The 23,692-nt window shown below is 31.8% G+C and overlaps 2 protein-coding genes across 3 annotated transcripts in view; one reads left to right on the top strand and one right to left on the bottom strand.

Annotated features, from left to right (window-relative positions):
- The first annotated feature begins 1,498 nt into the window (after window positions 1-1,498).
- Window positions 1,499-17,769, top strand: LOC143078719 (aurora kinase C-like). Of its 2 annotated transcripts, none has more exons than XM_076253648.1 (8): window positions 1,499-1,646; window positions 6,092-6,242; window positions 7,019-7,130; window positions 11,261-11,340; window positions 13,208-13,346; window positions 13,767-13,915; window positions 14,534-14,765; window positions 15,758-17,769. In XM_076253648.1, exons 2-8 carry the CDS (start codon window positions 6,118-6,120, stop codon window positions 15,899-15,901), a joined length of 981 nt encoding a protein of 326 aa, XP_076109763.1. In that variant the 5' UTR covers window positions 1,499-1,646; window positions 6,092-6,117; the 3' UTR covers window positions 15,902-17,769. The 2 variants fall into 2 exon arrangements, with proteins under 2 accessions (XP_076109763.1, XP_076109764.1); XM_076253649.1 differs by having other exon boundaries at window positions 1,514-1,624.
- Window positions 17,770-22,629: 4,860 nt separating this feature from the next.
- LOC143078717 (FACT complex subunit SPT16-like) overlaps window positions 22,630-23,692 on the bottom strand; it is a 33,612-nt gene continuing 32,549 nt past the window's right edge. The window contains exon 25 of the mRNA XM_076253642.1: window positions 22,630-23,386. Within this exon, the coding sequence (XP_076109757.1) occupies window positions 23,112-23,386 (275 nt within the window). The 3' untranslated portion in view covers window positions 22,630-23,111. The remainder of the gene's footprint in view (window positions 23,387-23,692) is intronic.

Here is a 23,692-nt window from a genome sequence, read left to right as displayed (position 1 = left end):
AAACAGTTAACATGGTTAAAATAACACTTTTTAGAAACATATTTTAAAGTGAATTTAATTCAGCATTGTCAACTACATAACGCTTTTTGTCAACTACATAATGATTCACTGCGTTATGTAGTTGACCGTTATGTTGTTGACCTATTTGTGATTTTTGGATGTTTTTCTTGACCCTAATACTACCAGATAAATGGTTTTTATTGAATTAGAGTCAGTATTATAGACTTTGAATGATTTATGTAAAAAAAAATATTTATGCCAAAATTTATCAATGTTTTTGCCGTTACAAAGTTAACATAGAATAAAATTACGGAGTAATTTGTACTCACCAAAACTAATCTATAATGAAATGAATCAATGATGTCATCCTGTAACTTTAAGCACGTCATCAGAGGATGAAGAGTAAGTAGAGAACACTTCCTTAGTTACAAGGGATATAATCAGTTGTTTATTGGCAACATTATTTCATTTGTGTTATGTAGTTGACATTTTTTTAAGTACGAAATGAAAAGTAAAAAAAAATGCTAATAAACCTGTATTTGTGTATACATACCTGCAGTGATACCTATATATTTATAATAACAAAAGAAAAATAATAATTTCCGCTGGGTATTAAAACCAGCATTTAAAAAAGACTAGTTTTTCAATTTCGTACAAGCAATTTTGGGGTTTTTGGACCCTTTGAAACCCACTGGAAGCAATTTCTGTAGCTAAATTTCATATTGAATTTGCTGGAACTTGTTACACACACCAAAAACTAAATGGTGTATCTAAAAATTCGATAAAAATATTTGCACTTTTTTAGAAATATTGATTGTACAAGAAAATCCACATTTTTTGAAAAAGGCCCGTAAGCTATATTTTTTGTATACTCAAAATACAGAATTGATCATCAAACCTTGTAAAAAAAAATGCCCCCCCCCTTTTTTATCTGAAGTATTGGAAACTTTGGTACAACACCCTTTCTCATACTCAAAAAAATTAAAGTATCTGTCTTATTTTCCTCCCAGTCCCTTTTCTGGTTACAAATATGAAATATGTGGTCTGAGACATAATGTATAATATTATACATGAATATAGTATTAATATTGGCTATTCCTTAGGGGGCTTTGGTTTATTGAGACATTGGGCTATATTAAGAGATTTTTCAATAAAAAAAATAGAAGGAGATTCAGAGAAAGTGACAAACACTGTCTTCTGTGGTATAATTTAATCAAGCACTAAAATTTCAATATCAGAACCAATAAAATATATAAAGTATGCAGTTCTTAGTTTCCGAATACATTACCGTTCCTTAACCGGACAGACTCTAAAACTACAAATTAATAAATGATATAAATAACAGTTTTTTTAATAATTTTTTTATTACCTGGAATCATTTATTTCTCATTGCTGTTAAAATTAAATGTTTATTATTAGTTTTCTGTTTTCTTTAAGAATATTTACTCTTTCCACCAATCGTAAATTCTCTTTTAAAACAATTTCCAGGTTTTCAACCAATCATACAATTTGCTGCAAATATTTCAAAAACATTGTACCGCGAGTTTCTAGCGAAAGCAAAACAAGAATATTTCACGATAAAAAGTATTCCAGCGAAAGACAGTGGTATATAAGATACGCCAAAGTGCGGAGAGTATTACTATTTGGTTAGTTATAAAGATTGGGGGAAATTTATGTGAACAAGTTCACATGGAATATACTTTTTTTGGTCAGAAGATCTCCCCACTTCAGGATACTGAGCTCTTCAATTATACATTTAGTAGAGTTGACTTATTGCAATGATTGAAAAAGAAGTATCTGTATGTGTACTTTGAAGACACCAATTCTGGCTTTTACTCGACGGGAGTAGGCCTAAACCAACAGTCTTCACGATGAGTGGCAGCCCAGACAGCCCAGGCTTGTAAAATAGCTGTAGGGCCTGTAAAAATCACATCTACAGGCCAACAGAATCTAACTAAAAATTTTCAAAAATTGAGCTCCGGGCCTGTAGATTTAGCAGTTCATCGTGAAGACTGAACCAAAAGAATACTAGAAACAAGTTACAAGATGCATGAATATAAGAGTGAAACAAAGAAGTAAACCAGCAGAAACTATACGAGTGACAAGATACATTTCATCATTTGTAACAATACTAACATTATAACTTAGTAAAACTACCATAACACTACAACATCAACATCAAAGCAAGACAGCTTGCCCCACTTGGGAAAAAGTACAATATTTTACTCTTCAACCGTCATGACCTTTTACAAAACGGTAAAGAACTGTTTTGTTGTTGATGCAACTTATGTTTTATGTCTTCTTAATATTTTTTTTGTAATGATGGTCTGGAAAACAGGGGCGTAGCTAGGCATTCATTCAACTGTAGGCACACATCGGCAGTGGTCTGGGGGCCGCTTAAGGCCCCCAACAGGTCCAGGGCAGAGTCCTGGTAAGGGGTTCAGGGGGGGGGGAGCCCCCCGACGGAAAACGGATTTCAGCGTTTTGGCTGCAAAATTTTATGCACAAAAATATTAAATTTTCTGGTCGTTTAATCATGATAATTATAATATACATGATGAAAAGTTCGAAGAATTATGAATAATTTACCATAACATCTGAATGGGGAATTAAATAACTCAGTACAATTGGAAAATCAAATATCAAAAAAAATATTTACAATATGTACTGCCCATCATAGATCCGCGTATCCCTTTAATTAACCAGTACACCCTGTTTGGTATTTTCAAATCTATTCCGTTATGATCGATATATACGTTTAACTTAATGGAGAGTACATATTGACGATCCTTCATTAAAAAAAATACGCACGTGCACGTAAACACGGATATTATACTATATAATAACACTATCCTTTTGGCTAGAAAGACATCAACCATCAATATTTTGATTCTTAAACCTTCACCCTAGCCACACAAACACATACACACATAGTCGATGCCTAGTGCAAAAGTTCTGTTCTGTTCATACTAACGTAACAAAATTCAAGAAATTCGTATTTCTTTATATACTGCTCTACTGTAAAATCCCTACCTGCTTAGGAATTTGAATAATTGTGGTCATTACACGTAGATCTGAGAGTACTCAAAACTACTGGAACCTAGTTGATAGATTAATTTCTGAACATCCAGTGTAAAATTTAGGCAAGTTTAGAACAAAAAAAAAATTGATTATTTACAATAAACACAACAGGGAACTTAGTCCTGTAATAGGTGTTGTACAGGACGAAGGTGTGGAAATTTGAAAATGCCATGCATTAGAAAATGAGGGATTATTGAATAGGAGCAGAAACTTTGCCTTTCAGTAGACCAACTACGAACTCCTCAAAGAGTGGCATTCTCTGTATACAACTAGGCATAAGATTAAATGTCTCCATTCTGACCAGAAGTGACTACGTATTTATGCATCCTGCACAGCCAAAACGGACGACCAACATTGGCAAGTCGGGTGAAGACAAAGTGGAAAGCTAGTTAGAAACTAACAACAACTAATTCAAAATTCATGTGTCTAAGTTGAGGTTCATTCAAGTTTTTGTTGATAGAATTGAAATGATCTGAACCAAAGTTCTAGTTTATAGTTTCTATATAAGGTACACACATAAAAACATTCAATTCTATCCAATATTCCATTCACTAAGGACGAGAGACTAGTGTGCACATGGCATTCGAGTTGTGACAACTTCACTGGAGTTCATCTACATATAACGTTGTTTATTATTTTTTTTAACAAAAAAAATATTTGTGGAAAAATTATGTGTAGGCACGTGCCTAAAGTGCCTAACGGCAGCTACGCCCCTGGAAAAGAAAACTGGTTGAACGCAAGAAAATCTACAACTTAACCCTCTTGCTGCCAAAGGGACATTTATGGCTTCTACACACAAATCTTGTTAATTGTGTAGAACGTCAAAGGTCCATTGTAAGGTCACAATACTCAGGGGCACTGACAACGTCAAAAGACGGCGTCAAAAGGGCGATTTTGGCGGGAATGAATCAAACTGAATAAAATGCTTTAAAAGTATACTTAAAACGGATGTCGAGAAATGATACAGGATCATAAGCTTGTTAGTACTGTAATACCAACTTATTTAACGTGTTTACTAATTATCTAGTTCGTCATTTTCATGTAAAATGTTGCAATCTTTCGAGAAATTTGTTTTACGTTTTTTTCGTACATCTATCAATCAGAATATCTCATATAAATCAAAAATCTTATCCCTGATAAATAATCATAAAAAAAGGTAACTGTTAAACTTGATTACGCGAAATATTAATATTCATTCACAATACACCAAACACGCTTTATTTAAAAGAACTGGATAATATATTTAGGTCTCAAATACCACGATTGAAATCTCAGTTAGGATTTTTGTTGTTGTAAAAGTACACACATGTTAACCGAAGTACCTGTATTGCCATACAATATTTCAATACATTTTAAACCTGTTTCATCATGGAAGCACCAACTTAAAAATGTTTATTTTTCATTTGAAATCATGGGGGATGCTAAATTAGTAGTAGACACAATGATTTCTATTTCTATCATATATCATAGATATCCTTTCCCAGTGGCAACCTCTTTTTTCTGGCATTCGCCACAGATCTTTTACTTTGTAGGAACCACTGAGCAATAGATTTATTGTATATTGAATTTCAGACGTCCTTAATATTGCATGAAATATTTGCCACTGAACGTTGAAAAGAGAACAATTTATCAATTAACAGATTTTAAAGATATTTCGTGTATGTCAATTACGGTGTGTACTTTATCATAGTAAATGAAAATGAATTATTATTGATTGAGGGTCACTTGTAGACAACAGAAATTCATTTTAGAGAACTTCTTCCCTCGTTTTTACTATGTTTTTTTTTTATTCATATTCTCTAAAATTTTGATCAATAAGTGGTCAACAAAATAATAATAAACATGATTAAAAAATAAGCAAAATGAATATGGATAATAATTTTTATATAAAATATATTTCCTCGCCTACCGAAACAAGGATTGAAATCATGATAATTTTAATCTGACACGTTTGATACTTTACAACAAGAAGTAGTTCATAGAATCATAGAACAGCTGCTCGGAGATTTTATTTATTTTTATTAATTTGTACACGTTTTGTTTTTATTTTCATTTTCATTGGATGCCGTTGTTTTGTCGTTTATATATAATGATTTGAGAGTTGTTTTTACAGTATTTACCAATTACCTAATAAAAAAACGAGAATAAATATTTTAGTATTTTATAGGTGGTTAAGAATCGTTTATGCATTTCACTTGACAAAGATAAAACAGGGTCGCCTTCAAAGCTAGTATAGCAACTGGTATATTATTTTCACTTCATTTTAAGACAAGAAAGATAAAAAAAAATACATTCCAATGTTAAAAGTTGTATTTTTAAATAATGTTGTATTAAAAACACCGTTTATGACAATCTTAGAGCAATAACTTCCGTAAAATTACTTATACATCGCTTTTCATAATTACGGCTACATTGACGCGGGAAAGCGCAGTTCTACAGAGAGGCACAAGTTTTGCAACGTCACAGATAAGAAACGTCAAGATGCTTTTGGCGCGACAAAGCTAGAAAAAAACTCGACAGCAAGAGGATTTAACTTTGATAGAAGTAATTGATAAGAAGTAAAACTTATTGAGTTGGCCATGATCATGTGTTCCCAGAATTAAAAATTCATGAATTTCATAATCTTTTGAAAAGTAAATGTCTATTGTAAACTGATTTCTTTTTAGAAAGAAGCAAAATTTTAAAGAAAATATGTTTGTTAGTTGTTAGATGGTGTATTGAAAATGAAAGTGGAAAATGATGTATACACCTTATCGCTATTTGTCCCCATTACTTGATATCACACAGGTTCCCGTAAAATTTTGACGTCATAAAACAAAATATCTGATGCATAATGGAAAAGTGATTGTTGTATGCGTCAAAAGTTCAAGCGGCAGGGTCAGCCGGGATAAGCGATAAGGTGTATTGTTTTGGTGAAAAGAGGTGGCGAAAAAAGTAAATTTACCCTGTAATGAAATCAATCATATAAGATCTATTAAAAAATAACTTATTATTGTTAATTCTTTTTCAGATTAATGAATTGAGGTTTTATTTATTATGGAAGCCAAAAGAGTGCTAAAAGAAGTAAATAGTAATGCTACAGATCAAAGATGTGCCACACAAATGATTAAGACTCCCAGTCAAATGTCCGACCTTGAACCTCAGGGTTTGTCAAGAGAAAGGTATATCATTACAATAAAATTGATTAAGACTCCATGTCAAATGTTCGACCTTGAACCTAAGGGTCTATCACGAGAAAGGAACCTAATTACTACACAAATGATAAAGACTCTCAGTTTAGTGTCTGACCTAAAACCCCAGGATTTTCAAGAGAAAAGTATCTAATTACAAATTTTTTATTTTTTTTTAAGCATCAAATGTAACGCTGAAAGTTTGAAATGTCCTGGCAATTGGAAGAATATTCTAGCATAAGTAGCTTGGATGAGATATTGATAGTTGTAAAACACTTTTTTGTAGACTGTTTTGCAGACATCCATGGTTGTTATATCGTGAATTGGGTTTATTCGGCGTGAAAGTGCCAAAATTTTAACATTTCTCAAAATAATCAGTGCAAAATTTAAGTAAAACGTTAATATATTATAAGCAATTATAAATTTATTATGATTAAGCAATGAATACTATTTCATATACTGTGGAGTTATATATTTTTTAGGGTACTCATTTTTGTGGAATAAGGAAAACAAGGAACCATCAAGAGAAAAATTATTTATCAGGCTTCATGTGAACATGCTTTACTTAGTACTCCGTTTTCACATTCATTTCTATTCAACCTTCTGACAACTAAAATCTTTAAGACTGGGTATCATTAGTGAGCAATAGATCACAGTTCTACTTGATTGTTACTTTGTAAGTGAAGTATTCATGTAAGCATTCATTTACTACTATAGAGTAATTAGTAAGAAATTTTGTATCAAAAATAATGTTTTGTATTTTGTAGGAAAAAGTGGTCACTAGATGATTTTGATATTGGTAAACCTCTTGGCAAAGGAAAGTTTGGAAATGTTTATTTGGCAAGAGAAAAATCAACAAAGTATATTGTTGCTTTAAAAGTAGGTATTAATGATAAATATAACTGTTAAAAGGCTGGTATAGTCTGCCGTTTTATTATTTTCAAAACTAATAATTTTAATAAATTGATATTGATTAGCTATTTTTATTCAATATCAAATTAAAACTGATAAATTTAAAAATTAAATGCTTCACTACAAATTTCTTGTATCTTTTCACTGCATTGCTTAAAACAAACTGGAATCTGCTTGATTATGAAACAGAAAGAAAAAAGTATAAAAGTCAACGGTATACTAGCTTACGATGTATTAACTACAAAACGTAATCGGTTATTATTTCGTTCCGGTTTGGTGTTTCATTCTGACAAATATGTTTTGTATAAATGTAAGACCCTTAAAACATTGATATAATAGATATATAAAACATTTTTATGTCCCATTTATGGGCATTATGTTTTCTGGTCTGTCCATTTGTTTGTTTGTTCATCCATCTATCTGTCCTGCTTCAGGTTAAAGTTTTTGTTCGAGTTAATTTTTGATGAAGTTGAAGTCCAATCAACTTGAAACTTACTACACATGTTCCTTTTGATATAATCTTTCTAATTTTAATGCCAAATAAGAGATTTTTTCCCATTCACGGTCCACTGAACATAGAAAATGAAAGTGCAGATGGGGCAATCTAATTAAAAACCGATCTCTCATCGCTCCCGTTTTCTGATATTTCGCGTGGGAGATCTAACGAAACCCGCTTTAAGGTCACATGTGAGTGAACTGGAAGTTATGAATTTATAATGATATGCAAATGAGTTGACGACCTATTAATAAGCCAATCAAAAAAGAATATGAATTATTTGGACTGACGATTTCTTCGTAAATTAAATGAGTTTCATCCCTTTACCTCACGATAAACTTTCAAGATCGTCGAAGACTCATTTTCATTGGTCGAAAAAGACACACCTATGAGGTCACTCATATGTGACTTCAAAGCGAGTTTCGTTAGATCTCCCACGTGACATATCAGAAAACGGGAGTGATGAGAGATCGGTTTTTAATTAGATTGCAGATGGGGCATCCGTGTACTTTGGACATATTCTTGTTTTCAATGTTCTCCCCAGATATTTCATTTAGAATCCTGGTAAACAGGGGAAATTGAAATACCATCTTGTTTCTAAAAATTATAGCATCACATCCATAACATAATCTATAAGAAAACCACTTCAGATAGCATCACATTTAAGATTATAGCATCACATTACCTTGTTCTAAATCTTTACTTAGGCACTGGCCTCCCTAACAACAGGACAGATTAGCTACTGTTACTAAATGTATTCACACTGAAATATAGTTCCCTATGGTTCTCATGTATGTGCACATAATACACATATAAACTGAAAAAAACTGGGTATATTTTTGGAGCCGTTCATTCAAGAATATATGTCATTAAGGTGTGTTGATGTGCAGGCTTTATAAAAATATTTTGATTAGCATTAGGTAACTGGGTATTGATTCAACTAGTATGATTGACAACTGTCATTATCACTAAACAATCAGAGACAAGGTGGACCTTTAATTACAATGCCCCACCTCCTAAACTGCCAATCAAATTGACCACATTACCTATCAACCTCAGTCTTACATAATTACACAGACCACTCAATATACATGTAATTCTTAATACACAAGTATTTGACCTCATAATTGAATACACAAATGTGTATATTAGATGTTTGATATTTATAAGGATGATAGATTTATTTATTGCCAATTACTTTTGATCTACATTACATAAAGTGATTCTGTAAATTATATCTGAAAGATAAATGATTAATGGATAAACAAGATCTTTAAAAAAATGAAATATGAATATAAATATGAATAAATAAAAGGTATTCAAGTAAGGCCTATAATTTACTTGATAAATTTCCAATAATCATCTGTAATTAATCAACAATTAAATTAGTACACTTTTTTTCATCAGGAATTGGCTTGAAACAGTTTAAAATTTTAAATAACAAACCATTGTTTATTAGTTTATTTCCCATCAATCATTATGTCTTTTTTAGTCTTTTGAATTTTTGTTAGAAGTGACTATATATTTTTGCAATCAAGAAAGAATCCTGATTTCAATAAGATAAGTTTTTTAATTGGTTTACCTTGAAAAAGTATATTTTCAATGCCCTGTGTTGAAAAATACTTTAAAAATTGATCAAAAGGCACTCTAAAAATTTTAATCTTCAATGCCAAATAACCTCTGTTTCAATTTTCAAAATGCCCCAAAACAACATTTTTCATTTTTTTTTGTTGACACTTGAAAGTTTTAAGCTGTTGGTCCAGATTTATGTCTTACAAGGATAGTTGGGAACATTTACTAGAATATTTTTTGCATTTTTTTGTTTTTTTGAAACATGTTCAGAACTGGAAACATAATGTCGAGAAGATATAAACTGCAGTTTAAACAAAATTGTGCAAGTTTAGAGACCCATATTATTTAATTTGTGCTCATTTTATCCTCATACTGGAAAAGCAAGTTTCCTTCTAAAGACCTGCTGTAAATGCAATTTTCAGCACTAGTGCTTTATAAATGTTCATTTTTCCCCACCATACCTTAATATGAAATAATTAGGGCCCCGCCAAAGGCGGGTCGCCCTATAGTGATCAGTCTGTCCGTCCGTCCGTAACACTTTGTGTCCGCTTCATATCTAGAGAACCATTATGATTTCATACTTAATACTTTACATGTTTATTAACCACCACCAGAGGGCGTGTCATGATGTATGTACAACTTCCTAGGTCAAAGGTCAAGGTAAAAAAACTTTGGTTTCAGTTGACAACCCTGTGAGATCGTGTCCCCTCTATATCTTGAGAACCGTTATGATTTCAAAGTTTATACTTGACATGTATATGAACCAACACCAGAGGGTGTGTCATAATTTATGAACGACTGCCTAGGGCAAAGTTCAAGGTCAAAAACTTTGGTTTCAGTTGACAACCCCATGTCCTATGGTAAAGATCGTGTCCGCTCTATATCTTGAAAACCGTTATCATTTCAAAGTTTATACTTGACATGTATATAAACCAACACCAAAGGGTGTGTCATAATTTATGTGCAACTTCCTAGGTCAAAGGTCAAGGTCAAAAACTTTGGTTTCAGTTGACAACTCCATGTCCTATGGTAAAGATCGTGTCCGCTCTATATCTTGAGAACCGTTATCATTTCAAAGTTTATACTTGACATGTTTATAAACCAACACCAAAGGGTGTGTCATAATTTATTTACAACTTCCTAGGTCAAAGGTCAAGGTCAAAAACTTTGATTTCAGTTGACAAACCCATGTCCTATGGTAAAGATACAATTTTTTAATGCACATTATTCACAGCCTGGCCCACAGAGATGGCTCCCATCTCCATGATATCTAGTTCAAACTACTCTTCTAATCTTTCCATGAGTGATTTCCATCACTTTGATTCTTTCAACTGTTCCAGTATATCCTCTTTCCTTTTATTTCATTTTCTACAGTTTGCATCTCCATGTTGTTTTAGGTCTTCCTCTTTTTCTTTTTACTTCTGGTGAAAATCTAAGGACTACCTTGGTCATGTCTTCAGATGGTTTGCGTAGAACATGACCATGCCACCTCCATCTCTTTTGTATCAGCAAAGTCTCCATGTCCTTGGTGTTGGTAATCTCATGTATGTCTTTGTTGAAGATTCTGTTAGGCAAGAATATTTTCATTATCTTCCTCAGATATGTGTTATGGAAGCTGGAGAGTCTGTTACTGTCTTTATCAGTCATTCTCCAGCACTCTGAGCCATAAAAACATATACCAGTTTCTACATTGTTTTTTGTGTGATTTTGACTTGTTTTAACAATGTGAAGTGATCTAAAATCAAGTGCAAGCAGTTTCAACCTCTCTTTGCTGATGGAAAACACACACTTGTTAGTTTCATTAGACATTTTCTAACAGTTACAAAAAGGTTTTATTACCTGAAATTTCATGGGGTGAATGGGGTTCAGACAATGTTCTAGTGAGAACTAAACGAGCCAGATTAAGGTACACATATATCTTCAAAGTTGTAATTAAAAAAAAACATGTCATCATGCTTCAATTCAATATAAGATGTAATATTTTGGATTATTATATTTACTTTAACATTTCTTTTAATTCTCTACTTAGGTGCTGTTTAAATCCCAGCTTCAAAAAGCAGGCGTAGAACATCAGTTACGACGAGAAATAGAAATACAAGCTCATTTGAGGTATACATGTATTTTTAACCGGATTTTTGTGACAAAAATGTCGGTTATTGATTTGGGGATGTACGGCGGGCGGGCGGCCGGCGGGCGGCAATCAAATGTTGTCCGTGCATTAACTCATGAACCGTTCAACCAAAGCTTTTAAAATTTTAATATGTTATAACTGACAACTATACAAAGGTCAAGTTCAATAATTGCGATTTTGACTTTTACCGTTCAGGAGTTATGGTTCTTGAAAGATTGAAAAATGGAGTTTCCAGTCGTGTCCGTGCATTTACGCATGAACTGTTCTACCAAAGCTTCCCAAATTTTAATATGTTGTTACTAATGACAGAATGGAGGTCAAGTTCAATAATGACGAATTTGACTTTTACCGTTCAGGAGTTATGGTTCTTGAAAGATTGAAAAATGGAGTTTCCAGTCGTGTCCGTGCATTTATGCATGAACTGTTCTACCAAAGCTTTCGAAATTTTAATATGCTGTTACTGATGACAAAATGGAGGTCAAGTTCAATAATTGACGATTTTGACTTTTACCGTTCAGGAGTTATGGTTCTTGAAAGATTGAAAAATGGTGTTTCCCGTCGTGTCCATGCATTTTCTCATGAACCATTCAACCAAAGCTTTTGAAATTTTAATATGTTGTTACTGATGACAAAATAGAGGTCAAATTCAATAATGACGATTTTGACTTTTACCGTTCAGGAGTTATGGTTCTTGAAAGATCGTAAAATGGCGTTTCCATTCACGTTGTTGCATTTACTCATGAATCATTCAATCTAAGCTTTTCAAATTTTAATATGTTGATACTGATGACAAAATGGAGGTCAAATTTGATATTGACGATTTTCACTTTCACCATTCATCAGTTATGGTTCTTGCGATATTGCCAGGACACAAATAAATGTTAATAAATCCGGTTGATATTGACGATTTTCACTTTCACCATTCATAAGTTATGGTTCTTGTGATATTGCCAGGACACAAATAAATGTTAATAAATCCGGTTTGCTGTCGTTGTGACAGCCTCTTGTTAAAAAATCAATTCGATTGAACATGTTGGAAATGATTGGATCATCTTTATATTCAGTTATTGATGTTTTGAGTGATGCAGTATTCCTGTATTTTTATGATGTGTGCTACAGTGATATTTCTTCTGTATATGTTTGTTTGACACTCACTGCTTAGATTGTCCTTGCATATAGGCACCAGGAATACTGAGGGTAAACTATGGTCATAAACATTGGGAATGTAAGGGTAAAAAAAATGTTTCACTGTAACATGGTGGGGGGAAAATAGTCCTTCTTTTAGTCGGTCTGATACCTGTAAGTTTTTAACGGGTGTTACACAGGACAATTATCACCATTATGCTAGCAGTTGAACATAAAGAACATCCCTGTCAAGAATGATATTAGGGAAAACAATTTGCCCAATTTTCAATGAAAAAAAGTTGGTTTACAGTCAGCACACATTTCATATTCGACCGAACTATGATTTGTGTGGGAAATATTTGTGATATTTTCTAAGATGGACAATAGCAATTTTATTCTCCTGAAAACTTCAAAATAAAAAACCATGAAATAATAATTCAATTGTCAGTTGCATTTATAAACAAGCATATTTTGATAATAATTTCGGTGTTAGATGAAGTACATGTTTTGGTTTTCATAGGTGTCATCATCATAAACTCTGCAGTTGGAAAGTTTGAAACATATGAAGATGGATGAATTTATGTGCTGTCTAGTAACTTGGAATTTTTTCAATATTTAAATAATATCAGAATAATTATTTTAGTCGTTTCAACAGGTATATAGAATGATATTTCATTCTGTAACCAAATATATTTATATATTTATATTAATATCTTGTAGACATCCCAATATACTGCGATTGTTTGGTTATTTTCATGATAAAACACGTGTATACTTGATCTTGGAATATGCACCGAGAGGAGAATTGTACAAAGAATTGAAAAGACAAAACAGATTTTCAGAGAGTACCTGTGCTACAGTAAGTCAATTGTTCCTACAAATTCTACTCTACATGTGAGCAACAAAAAAAACACTAACAAATAGACAAAAAACACAAAATACCTACCCTGTATCTAAGAGTTAGTCACAGTTACTGCAAGCTAGTCCAAAGCCAATTACAACTACATATATTTTATAAATGTAAGCACCTCTAAAACAATATTCAAAGATCTTACTACATTGCAAAATTGATAACCTGAAGAATAAGTTTATTGAAAAGGAACTTGGTTTTAATTAGTTCTTACTTTTACAGGTAAATAAAATCTGCATGTCGAATATTTGACTAAACAAGTTGAATTGAAATTTTCATTTTGAAAGAAATTTGACATCAATATTGTTTATGGGTGTTCAACAATTATAACTTTTTTAGTCCGCCTTAAAATTGGTTTTTCCATTGTAGTATATGACTCAGCTGTCAAATGCCTTGAAGTATTGTCACAATAAGAAAGTTATACACAGAGACATAAAACCAGAGAATTTATTGGTTGGATTGACAGGAGATGTGAAAATAGCCGACTTTGGATGGTCAGTACATGCACCATCTTCAAGGTATGTATTCAGTACATAATACTTTTAATGCAGAAAACAAATATATGCATATTCTGTTTTATAAAATATAGTTTATTACATAGATATAAGAAGATGTGGTATGAGTACCAATGCGACAACTCTCCATCCAAGTCACAATTTGTAAAAGTAAACCATTATAGGTTAATGTACGGTTGTCGACACAGAGCTTGGCTCACATCCAAAAAAAAAAGAAGCTATAAAGGGCCCAAAATATGATTATGCACAAAATCATTTAACAGAATAAATTTATTAAAATAAATCCAGATGACTTATTTCCAAGACGAGTTCCAATTTAAGAATGAATGGTTTGTCAATGAACCATTAAGAGAAGAATCAAGAGCTACAAATTTTTCTGTTGCAACATTCATATTTAAAGGTGGACATGTCTTATTAATGATTTCTTTGTGATTAACAGTCTCAAATTTGAAATTATTTAATGAGTGTTCTTATTCATCTAATTCGTTCAACTGATTTGTGAAGATTTTAAAATCTTTTCCCAGGTTAAGATCATAGCAGGGACTGGTTGATGTCTCTCAAGTATAGTTTTAATAAGTAATTGAACAAAGACACTTATGTTTTTGTTGTTTTTATTAATAGGAGAACAACACTATGTGGAACATTAGATTACTTACCACCTGAGATGATTGAAGGAAGACATCATGATGAAAAAGTAGATTTGTGGAGTTTAGGCATTCTATGTTATGAATTTTTGGTGGGAAACCCTCCATTTGAAGCCGAGACAAATACAGAGACTTACAGACGTATTACTAAAGTGGATTTACATTTTCCCTCATACTGTACAGATGGTGCTAAAGATTGTGTCAGAAAGGTATGAAGTTCTGATTGCAATATTAAAAAAAATTTTTAAAATTTAACCACATTTCCAAAGGAATATATTGATTAATAATTTACCACAGGCAGCAGCCAAACAGTGTCCATGCACTAACCTGAAAATACTCTTAACGAAATCTTTTTAAATTTAGATATGTTGTTACATAATTGAAGATTAAGTTCGATTTTCACGATTAAACTTTTATTACTCTTGTTTTGTAGACCTTTAAGTATGTTATTAAAAGATATTGAGAGAATAAATAATATCTGTTTGCAAGGGTCTGGAATTAGTCTTGTATAATTTAAGACTGAAATAACAATTACTAATTTACTGTTAATTCAGAAATGATTGCAAGGTTTTTATTATTGCGAAAAATGCAACAGAGTTGTGAACGCAATAATTTAAACTCGCATTTTGAAATATTTAATGAATTTAACTGGATTTTTTCTCAAAATCGTAAAAATAAACTCGCATTTAAGTCTAAAATTACAAAATCACAATAATAAATGCACGCAATAATTTCTGAATTTACAGTAGTCGAAATGGTCTTTGAAAAATTCACCATGATTATACAATTTGAAACTCCATTATGTCATGAATAACCATTTTTTGGCTATCAGTTACTAAATCACTATTGATTTGTTTACAGTTTATGAACTGCCTTTCACCATTGTATGATGATCCGCAGAGCCCCCAAGTTATTGTTGTATGTCCTTTTAAGATATAAGATTAATAATCGGTATAAAAGCTTTTCTCTTTCTTGGACAGCAGACTTGAGAATACTTTTTCAGCCAAGACTATTCATAATTTATATTTTAGAATATAAAATATGCTGAAAAATACTTTTTCAAGTTGAACTGACTTATTTGTAATTTAGAATAAGCTAAAATATTTAAATTATACTTATTTCTCAAAATCAAAGTTGCATGATTGAGGAGTTTGCAATTTAAGTTATTAAATCATATGTAAATAAAATGTGTATTTTTCAGCTTTTACAACATGACCCATTCAAAAGACTGTCTCTGGAGGGTATATTAGAACATCCCTGGATTGCTGCCAATGCCAAGAAACATCCATCTACCTCAGGGAGTTCATCAACACCTCCAGCTCCCAGCAAACCTGACAAATCTTGATGATGTAAACTCTAGTGATCTAAACAGTCTTTCCACATATTAACTTACTAAATGAATAATGATCAAAATCTCTTATATAAAACTCAATATGGTTTTTAATGTTTTTCATATTGAAATTGTGTAATGTAATTACCGATTGTTTTCTTATGTAACTATGGAAAGGACAGAACACTTGTAAGTTCTGATTCTAGTACTTTGTAATATGTACAGAACTCACATGTGTTTTCTTATGTAACTATGGATACACCAGAACACTTGTAAGTTGCACAGAACTCACATGTGCTGTAACAGTGCTCTTTGAAAGGGGAATGTGTAATACATTTTACTTTTCATTTTGAAAATTAGTATGTGTGTACAGGGTTGTCCATATCTGATTGCATTTATGTAGAAAATGCATTTTCTTTTTTAATAAGTAGTACATAGTTGATTACAAATTATGTCTTGACAAGCACATATCGCACAAATACTTCTTTGTACACCTATTAAAACATTTTGATGTGCATTTTGTGAATTTTTTTAAATGTCTGCATATTTATCTAATTACCATGAATGTATAGCATTAGGATATAGTAATAGTAAAAACAACAATTTAACTTACAAAAAAATATTTAAAAAAATTTCAGAAGAAAACATGACTTGGCGATTTCTTGACTGACAAAAGAACTGTTTTTTAAAGGCCTTAGTATATGAAAGTGAAAGGAACCTTCAAGATGAATGTATTTATAGAATTATGTTGAATTTAACATTCCCTTTGCATATATAAAGTAGTAGCCAAGGGTTGAAGACAGTGAATACATACATTGTTTGTAACCCACCAAAATGTTTAAATGATGAATGTTTACAAATGTATGTTTATTTTACTAGAACATTGCAAGGACTATTCAATATGTATGTATATTAGATGGACAAATGTTGATAGTATGTTTGGAATGTATGTGCTACTCTTAATTTATAGACTTTTAGTATGATCTTTATCTTTCTCAGTGGATTCAAATGTTTAATGACTACATATAATGTATGAATGTATACAGGGTTAAGGATATTATTTTAGGCATCACTTTTTAAAAAGTATGAATATTAGATGTCAAAGCATATATATATTTTTTTAATGCAAATAGATATATTAAAAGAAAGTTATGAAGTGTTGTAGAGATGATAGGATATGTTATAAAAATCTGATACTATAAGAGATGCTACAAGTTCTAGTTGTAATAATGATTTGATTTTTATTAGTCTCCCTCAGACTCATTAGATTGTCTTCTTATTTGCGTATATGCACCCCATTTTATAATCATAATTAAATTCAAGTTTGTAAAAAAACATGTTTAGAAATATATTAGTGGGTGAAGTATATTTTAAGTAAAAATAGAAGAATAAAGATAACAATCTTCAAATGAATTCTTTAAATTAATATTTCCTATGTACCATTTCATATAGTACTAGTAGCCTCGCATTTATATAACATTTAAATATATCTTGTTATTATGCACACAAATGGATGTAAAGTCTGATCTATGTCCTTGTCATATTTAAGGGAGACCATCGCCCAGCAATGTAATACATTGTAGTTCAGTAACATCATCTTCATTATTGTTAACTGAGATTTGAGTCACTTAAGTTAATTGTAAATAAATTCCTCTTTTTTACTGCCGTGCAGTGTATGAATTCTGATTTTAGTCCAGTTGTAAACTCCATACAGCTGTCATGAATTTGTATGCTTTGATCTATTAAACAAGCAATTTTAATACTTGTGTAGAATAATTTCAGGTTATCGAAGAAATGTGAAAGGTATTGACAAATATTGTGTTTTATAAGAAGTAAATACAGAATGTATGAAAGTTCCTCGTAATAAAATTGTGATATCATTAGTACTTATTTTACTTGTGTTTCTCCATCATTTGTTTTGGAGGTCATGGGATTAATCTCATGCTAGATCAAATCAAGGCTTTACATTTTTAACCGGATTTTTGTGACAAAAATGTCGGTTATTGATTTGGGGATGTACGGCAGGCGGGCGGCAATCAATTGTTGTCCGTGCATTAACTCATGTACCGTTCAACCAAAGCTTTTAAAATTTTAATATGTTATTTCTGACAACTATACGAAGGTCAAGTTCAATAATGGCGATTTTGACTTGTACCGTTCAGGAGTTATGGTTCTTGAAAGATTGATAAAATGGAGTTTCCAGTCGTGTCCGTGCATTTACGCATGAACTGTTCTACCAAAGCTTCCGAAATTTTAATATGTTGTTACTAATGACAGAATGGAGGTCAAGTTCAATAATGACGATTTTGACTTTTACCGTTCAGGAGTTATGGTTCTTGAAAGATTGAAAAATGGAGTTTCCAGTCGTGTCCGTGCATTTATGCATGAACTGTTCTACCAAAGCTTCCGAAATTTTAATATGCTGTTACTGATGACAAAATGGAGGTCAAGTTCAATAATGACGATTTTGACTTTTACCGTTCAGGAGTTATGGTTCTTGAAAGATTGAAAAATGGTGTTTCCAGTCGTGTCCGTGCATTTTCTCATGAACCATTCAACCAAAGCTTTTGAAATTTTAATATGTTGTTACTGATGACAAAATAGAGGTCAAGTACAATAATGACGATTTTGACTTTTACCGTTCAGGAGTTATGGTTGTTGAAAGATCGTAAAATGGCGTTTCCATTCACGTTGTTGCATTTACTCATGAACCATTCAATCTAAGCTTTTCAAATTTTAATATGTTGATACTGAAGACAAAATGGAGGTCAAATTTGATATTGACGATTTTCACTTTCCCCATTCATCAGTAATGGTTCTTGTGATATTGCCAGGACACAAATAAATGTTAATAAATCCGGTTTGCTGTTGTGACAGCCTCTTGTATTTGTTTCGCTTGATAAGCATGCAGAATTATAAGATGTGTGATATTCATCAATGAGACGACAACAATTAAATATCTAGAGTTAAATGTTATGTCCAAATTTCTAGAAGTATTGAACAAGGCAAAAGAGTACAACCCAAAAAAATGCCAATCAACACCCATTTCCTCAAATGACAAAAACCAACTTCGAAAAAAAAATCACTATTTTCGGCTTTAGGCAGGCAGTGTTTTTTTCTCACCAAATCCTCATTTGTATCTAGAACAGTGGAATTACAAAAGATAGACCAGAGAATGCACATAAAAAAGCAGTCAAGAAAAAGAACAAAAAACTTCACTAAAGCTCAGAGTACTTCACTGCATATAAAATACTTGAGAAAGATTGTGTATAATAAATAGTATTGGTACAGCAGTGAAAACAATATGAAAATTATCATTTAGTACAAATAGTAATTAAGCAGATAACCAAACAAAACAAACTTGGGAGTTATTGCCTTATCCAGATGAAATATATGTGCATTGGCGTCAGACATAGGAACACTGTTATATTGGATTTATTATCGTGTTTCATACTGATAGAATGACAATAATTGCCCACACCAATTTAAACTATTAGTTTCTGACATTTGCCAGTCGACTAATTCAGGAGATTAACATAACATAGATATTGATTTTAAATTGAGCAGCAATCTAAAAAAATTCTAAATTTGAATAAAATGGGATGATACATAGAAGTAGTAAATGTGTTGTATTACTGTACTTATACAATAACCTTTGCTGTAGTGAATTACCTATTGCCTGACCAGTTTAAAAAATTGTCAATACAATTTGTCCATTTAAATTGTGAGAGCTGTTATCAACAGGTAGTCATTTAACTACCTGTATATTTACCTGGTTTGTTTTTGACAGAGCTAATTTAAATGAATGATAGCTAGCTTGCTTTCCTCATGTCCAATGTCCTGAATGGACTATTCTATTTAGGCATGGGACATTTTACATTTAATACACTATTTGTTCTTTCTAATAAAGATATTTATTGAAAATTTATTTATTTTGCTTACAATCACAAATAAATCATTGCTGGTAAATCCCACTTTCAAATGAAGAATAAAACACTGAAATTTCTATTCACTAAGCCATTTGTCATGTTTGTACTTTTTTTTAGATATATTGAAAATAAATTTTTAACAGTAATTCCAATTGAAGTAGATCCTGAATATTAAATGAAACTTAACATCACTACTATTCCATTTCAGGAATCGTAATATAACATGAAAATATATCCCATTAGAAAACACCAAGCCACACATAATTCATCTTGTAGAATTATTCACAATTAGATGGGCTATCCAAAAAATTCATTTCACAAACACTTTAATTCCATATCAGGAATCAGAAACTTAAAATACATCCCACATTAAAAACACCATGAAGCAAACATATATCTACTTTTTTTTTTATAAACTAAATTCACTGATTGACATTTCCATCTTGACTATTTAGAGACACAAAAAGAAATGGCTTAAAATGTCCCATATCTAAATAGAATAGTCTATTCAGGACATTGGTCATGATACATGAGGAAAGCAAGCTAGCTATCAGTCATTTAAATTTTACCTTTAAGGAATAGTGAAGATTTTTTACTGGGTAGTTAAGTTGACAATTTTTTTATACTGGTCAAGCAATAGGTATTTAAATACCACAAAGGTGATTGGATAATGACAGTAACAAGATGAAAGGTAACATTTCTAATTATTAACATAAGAAAAACTGAAATATGCAATGGAAATAGTTCAAGAACAGCTGTTGGCTCATTCAATTGTCTCCATACAAAGAGGTGAAGGATGCAAAAGATACATTAAAACTCACAAGTCGAAAAAATAAACTGACAATGCCATGGCTGAATTAGAAAAATACTGAGCAACAGGAACCTCTCCAAATATAGGCACTTGATTGATTGTTCGGTCAATTATATTCAAATTCAGGAGTAGAACAAATTAAACTACTTAAAAGCTGTAGTGTCAGGTAAGATATGCCAGTAATCTTCTGCTTGTCTGCCACAAAACAATGATGTCATGGTGGGTAGTCCCCTCAGAAACCATCATAAATTATTTAGACCTTACAGAAAATCTTGCACAAAGAACCATGGAAATGGTTCATTTGTTAAAAGACACAATCCTCTCCTTATCTCATTGATGACATATCAGCGAAATGGGACACCTCGATTACAATTATGCGTAGTGTATATCTGATGTGTAAAGATTTTATTTCATAAGGTAGAGGACCTGAATGCCCAACAAAGTCTTAAATCTCATGGTACAAAGTTTCTATCTATCATTTCCATTGTCCTTGACCACATTTTTGGGGTTCAGCTTGAAAATAAGGGCTAGTTTTTTTTTGTCAGTGAAATGAGTTCTTTTGTCAGATGCTATAGGCAATTGGCAGATTATATTAACTGGTAAGTTGTAAATGTCTAACCGACAGGTGTCATCTAACCTTGGCCCCAGTTTCAGTGCTTTAGTCAATTTGAAGTTTTCATGATCATGATTATTTCTGATATTATTAGCAACAGGTATTTTATTATTGAGGTATGGAATGGTTGCATGGTGATTGGTGTCATGTTGTCTAGCAGGGTTCATCTGATTTTTACATCATTTTTATGGTTAATTAGTCAATGTTCAATTTTAGTAATTAGGTCTGTTTCTAAGGTACTATAAGAAACACTAACTGTAAAAAAGTTCAATCAAGAGGAGGGGAGAAATTCTGCATGTGCAACAGGATTGGTGCAAGAACTATATCCTTTTCTACCACACATGTCTTCATACTTTTTTACCTGTTGTGTTCATCCCTAGTTTTCATACTTTTCTACCAGTTTTTGGTGTGATTCTTGTTGCTCTGTATATTATGTGGACATCTCTTTTCTTTTCATATAACCTGTGTTATCTGCCCATTAAACTCAAGATTTTGACATCTTTTAGAATCTTCTATCCTTTTTTAACCAATTAAAGTAGAATACAATCGAAGATCATATGTATGGGCAAGTTTGGTTCTGTAAGCCTAACCTATAACATTGAAGCTTATTGGAAATGTAAATTTGGTGCTACTTTGGAGACATTTAGAGAAAATAAACCTTGAAAACTGCTCTACAAGCCAAGACAAAAGGGAATTTAGAAGAGAAGAACTGACTACCAGTAGTTCTTTGATACCAATCAGCCAACACATTATATACCAAATATGTAACAGCTGGTATGAACTTCTGTCCCGAATGGAAACATTTGGTATTTCTGTTTAAATTGTTTCCTATTTGTCATGTCATGCATAGTCTTTTGGTAGCTGACTATACAGTATGGTTTTTGTAGCTGACTATACAGTATGGTTTTTGCTGATCATTGAAGTTGCATTCTGAAATTTAGATCTTCACAGATCTCATAACAAGTTAAGATTCAATGGAATTCATTATTCAGAGAGAGAAATCAGGTGAAAGTGTGAACACAGATTTCTAAACCTCAAACTGAATCGGTTTCTTTCTCTACAGTATCCAAAATTTGATTTTGCAAGCACAATGTATGTACTAGATTTTTAAAAGGCTGTTAATTTTTTCAATTGAATTGTTTCATTTTTTTTTCATGTCTGGGTCTTTTATTAAGACTATACCGTATTGATTTTATCATTGTTGAAGGTAGTACAGTTTTCTAAAACTACTTAAATCCACTTCATTTGAACTTTGGTTGATCGTTGTCTCATTGCCAATCATACCACATCTTTTTATATGTATTTAATTTGTAAAAAAGTATTCATGTTTTCTCAACTGAATCATTTTCATCGTTTCCTCAACTGAATCATAAGTACAAAATAAAACTCCTTTGATGAAACTATGTATTTATTAACAGAATACAAGCACTATGAAAGTTTCTGTCCAATTTTGCCCTTATTTTGGCCCCTGACAGTCTATATTTGTCTTCAATCATTCATTTGCATGGAAAATAAAGTACGAATGACAACTTTAATATACAGGTGAATGCCATTCTCTACATGTACAACTTCTGTCTTTAAAGTTTACCTGTTATAATTTACTGTAATAATTCAACATTCTGAGCATTTTGGTAACATAATAAATTAGTACACTATGATCATCCAGAAATGATTTTAAAGGGTATACACAAATCATGATACTTATAGTTTTCCAATCATCTAACAGTGTATTAGAAAAAAGACTCTAGTATAAGACTTCAAACAACACATACTTTACATACTAATTACAACTTTTCCTTTTATTTAGTCCTTGATCATTTGTTCTTTTGATCCTCATTGTCTATGTAAATATTCACAATTTGTTTTCATATTTTAATGTCTTTTCTTTTTATCTTTCTTTCTATCGTGACTTCCACTGTCTGACCGTTTGCGTTTGCTACTACTACTACTACTACTACTGGGTTTATGGTGGCTACCGCTACTGGGTTTGTGGTGGCTGCCACTACTTGGTTTGTGGTGGCTACCACTACTGGACTTGTGGTGGCTACTACTGCTACTATGGTGATGTGATGATTTGTGGCCGTGTTTAGATGATACATGTCTTGATGGTGCTGCCTCAGCATATGGATTCTCAGCATCCAGATCAGCTAAAATAGAACAAATTGCATTATAAATGATTTTTTATTTTCATGAGTACGAGTTCTCTTGGATTGAGGAAATATTGTGTATTCATTGATTTTGAATTTTGTGGTTTTGTGAAAATTTGCATCAAAGCCTGCAGAAAGTGGGTACTTCTTTGAACATTATTAATTTTGTAGATGTCCTATCTATGGCGTTGCGAATGAAATTGGCAACGTCTTCATAGGTAAAATAGCGATAAAAGTTATCTCCAAGTTTCCATTCATATTTTCTTTAAAATTGCTGATTTAGACACAATAATTAAAGATCTTCTG

Source organism: Mytilus galloprovincialis, chromosome 6 (genome assembly GCF_965363235.1).
Source record: "Mytilus galloprovincialis chromosome 6, xbMytGall1.hap1.1, whole genome shotgun sequence".
In the NCBI taxonomy this organism is placed as follows: domain Eukaryota; kingdom Metazoa; phylum Mollusca; class Bivalvia; order Mytilida; family Mytilidae; genus Mytilus; species Mytilus galloprovincialis.
Note: the sequence above shows the minus strand (reverse complement) of the source record. Positions and strands in the feature narration are given on the sequence as shown.

What these genes read in the sequence shown, in the direction of transcription:
- LOC143078719 (XM_076253648.1), top strand. Translation starts at nt 6,118, where the DNA reads ATGGAAGCCAAAAGAGTGCTAAAAGAAGTAAATAGTAATGCTACAGAT. An exon ending in GTACATGCACCATCTTCAAG is followed by an intron (nt 13,916 to 14,533) that starts GTATGTATTCAG and finishes TTTTATTAATAG; the next exon opens with GAGAACAACACTATGTGGAA. An exon ending in CTAAAGATTGTGTCAGAAAG is followed by an intron (nt 14,766 to 15,757) that starts GTATGAAGTTCT and finishes TGTATTTTTCAG; the next exon opens with CTTTTACAACATGACCCATT.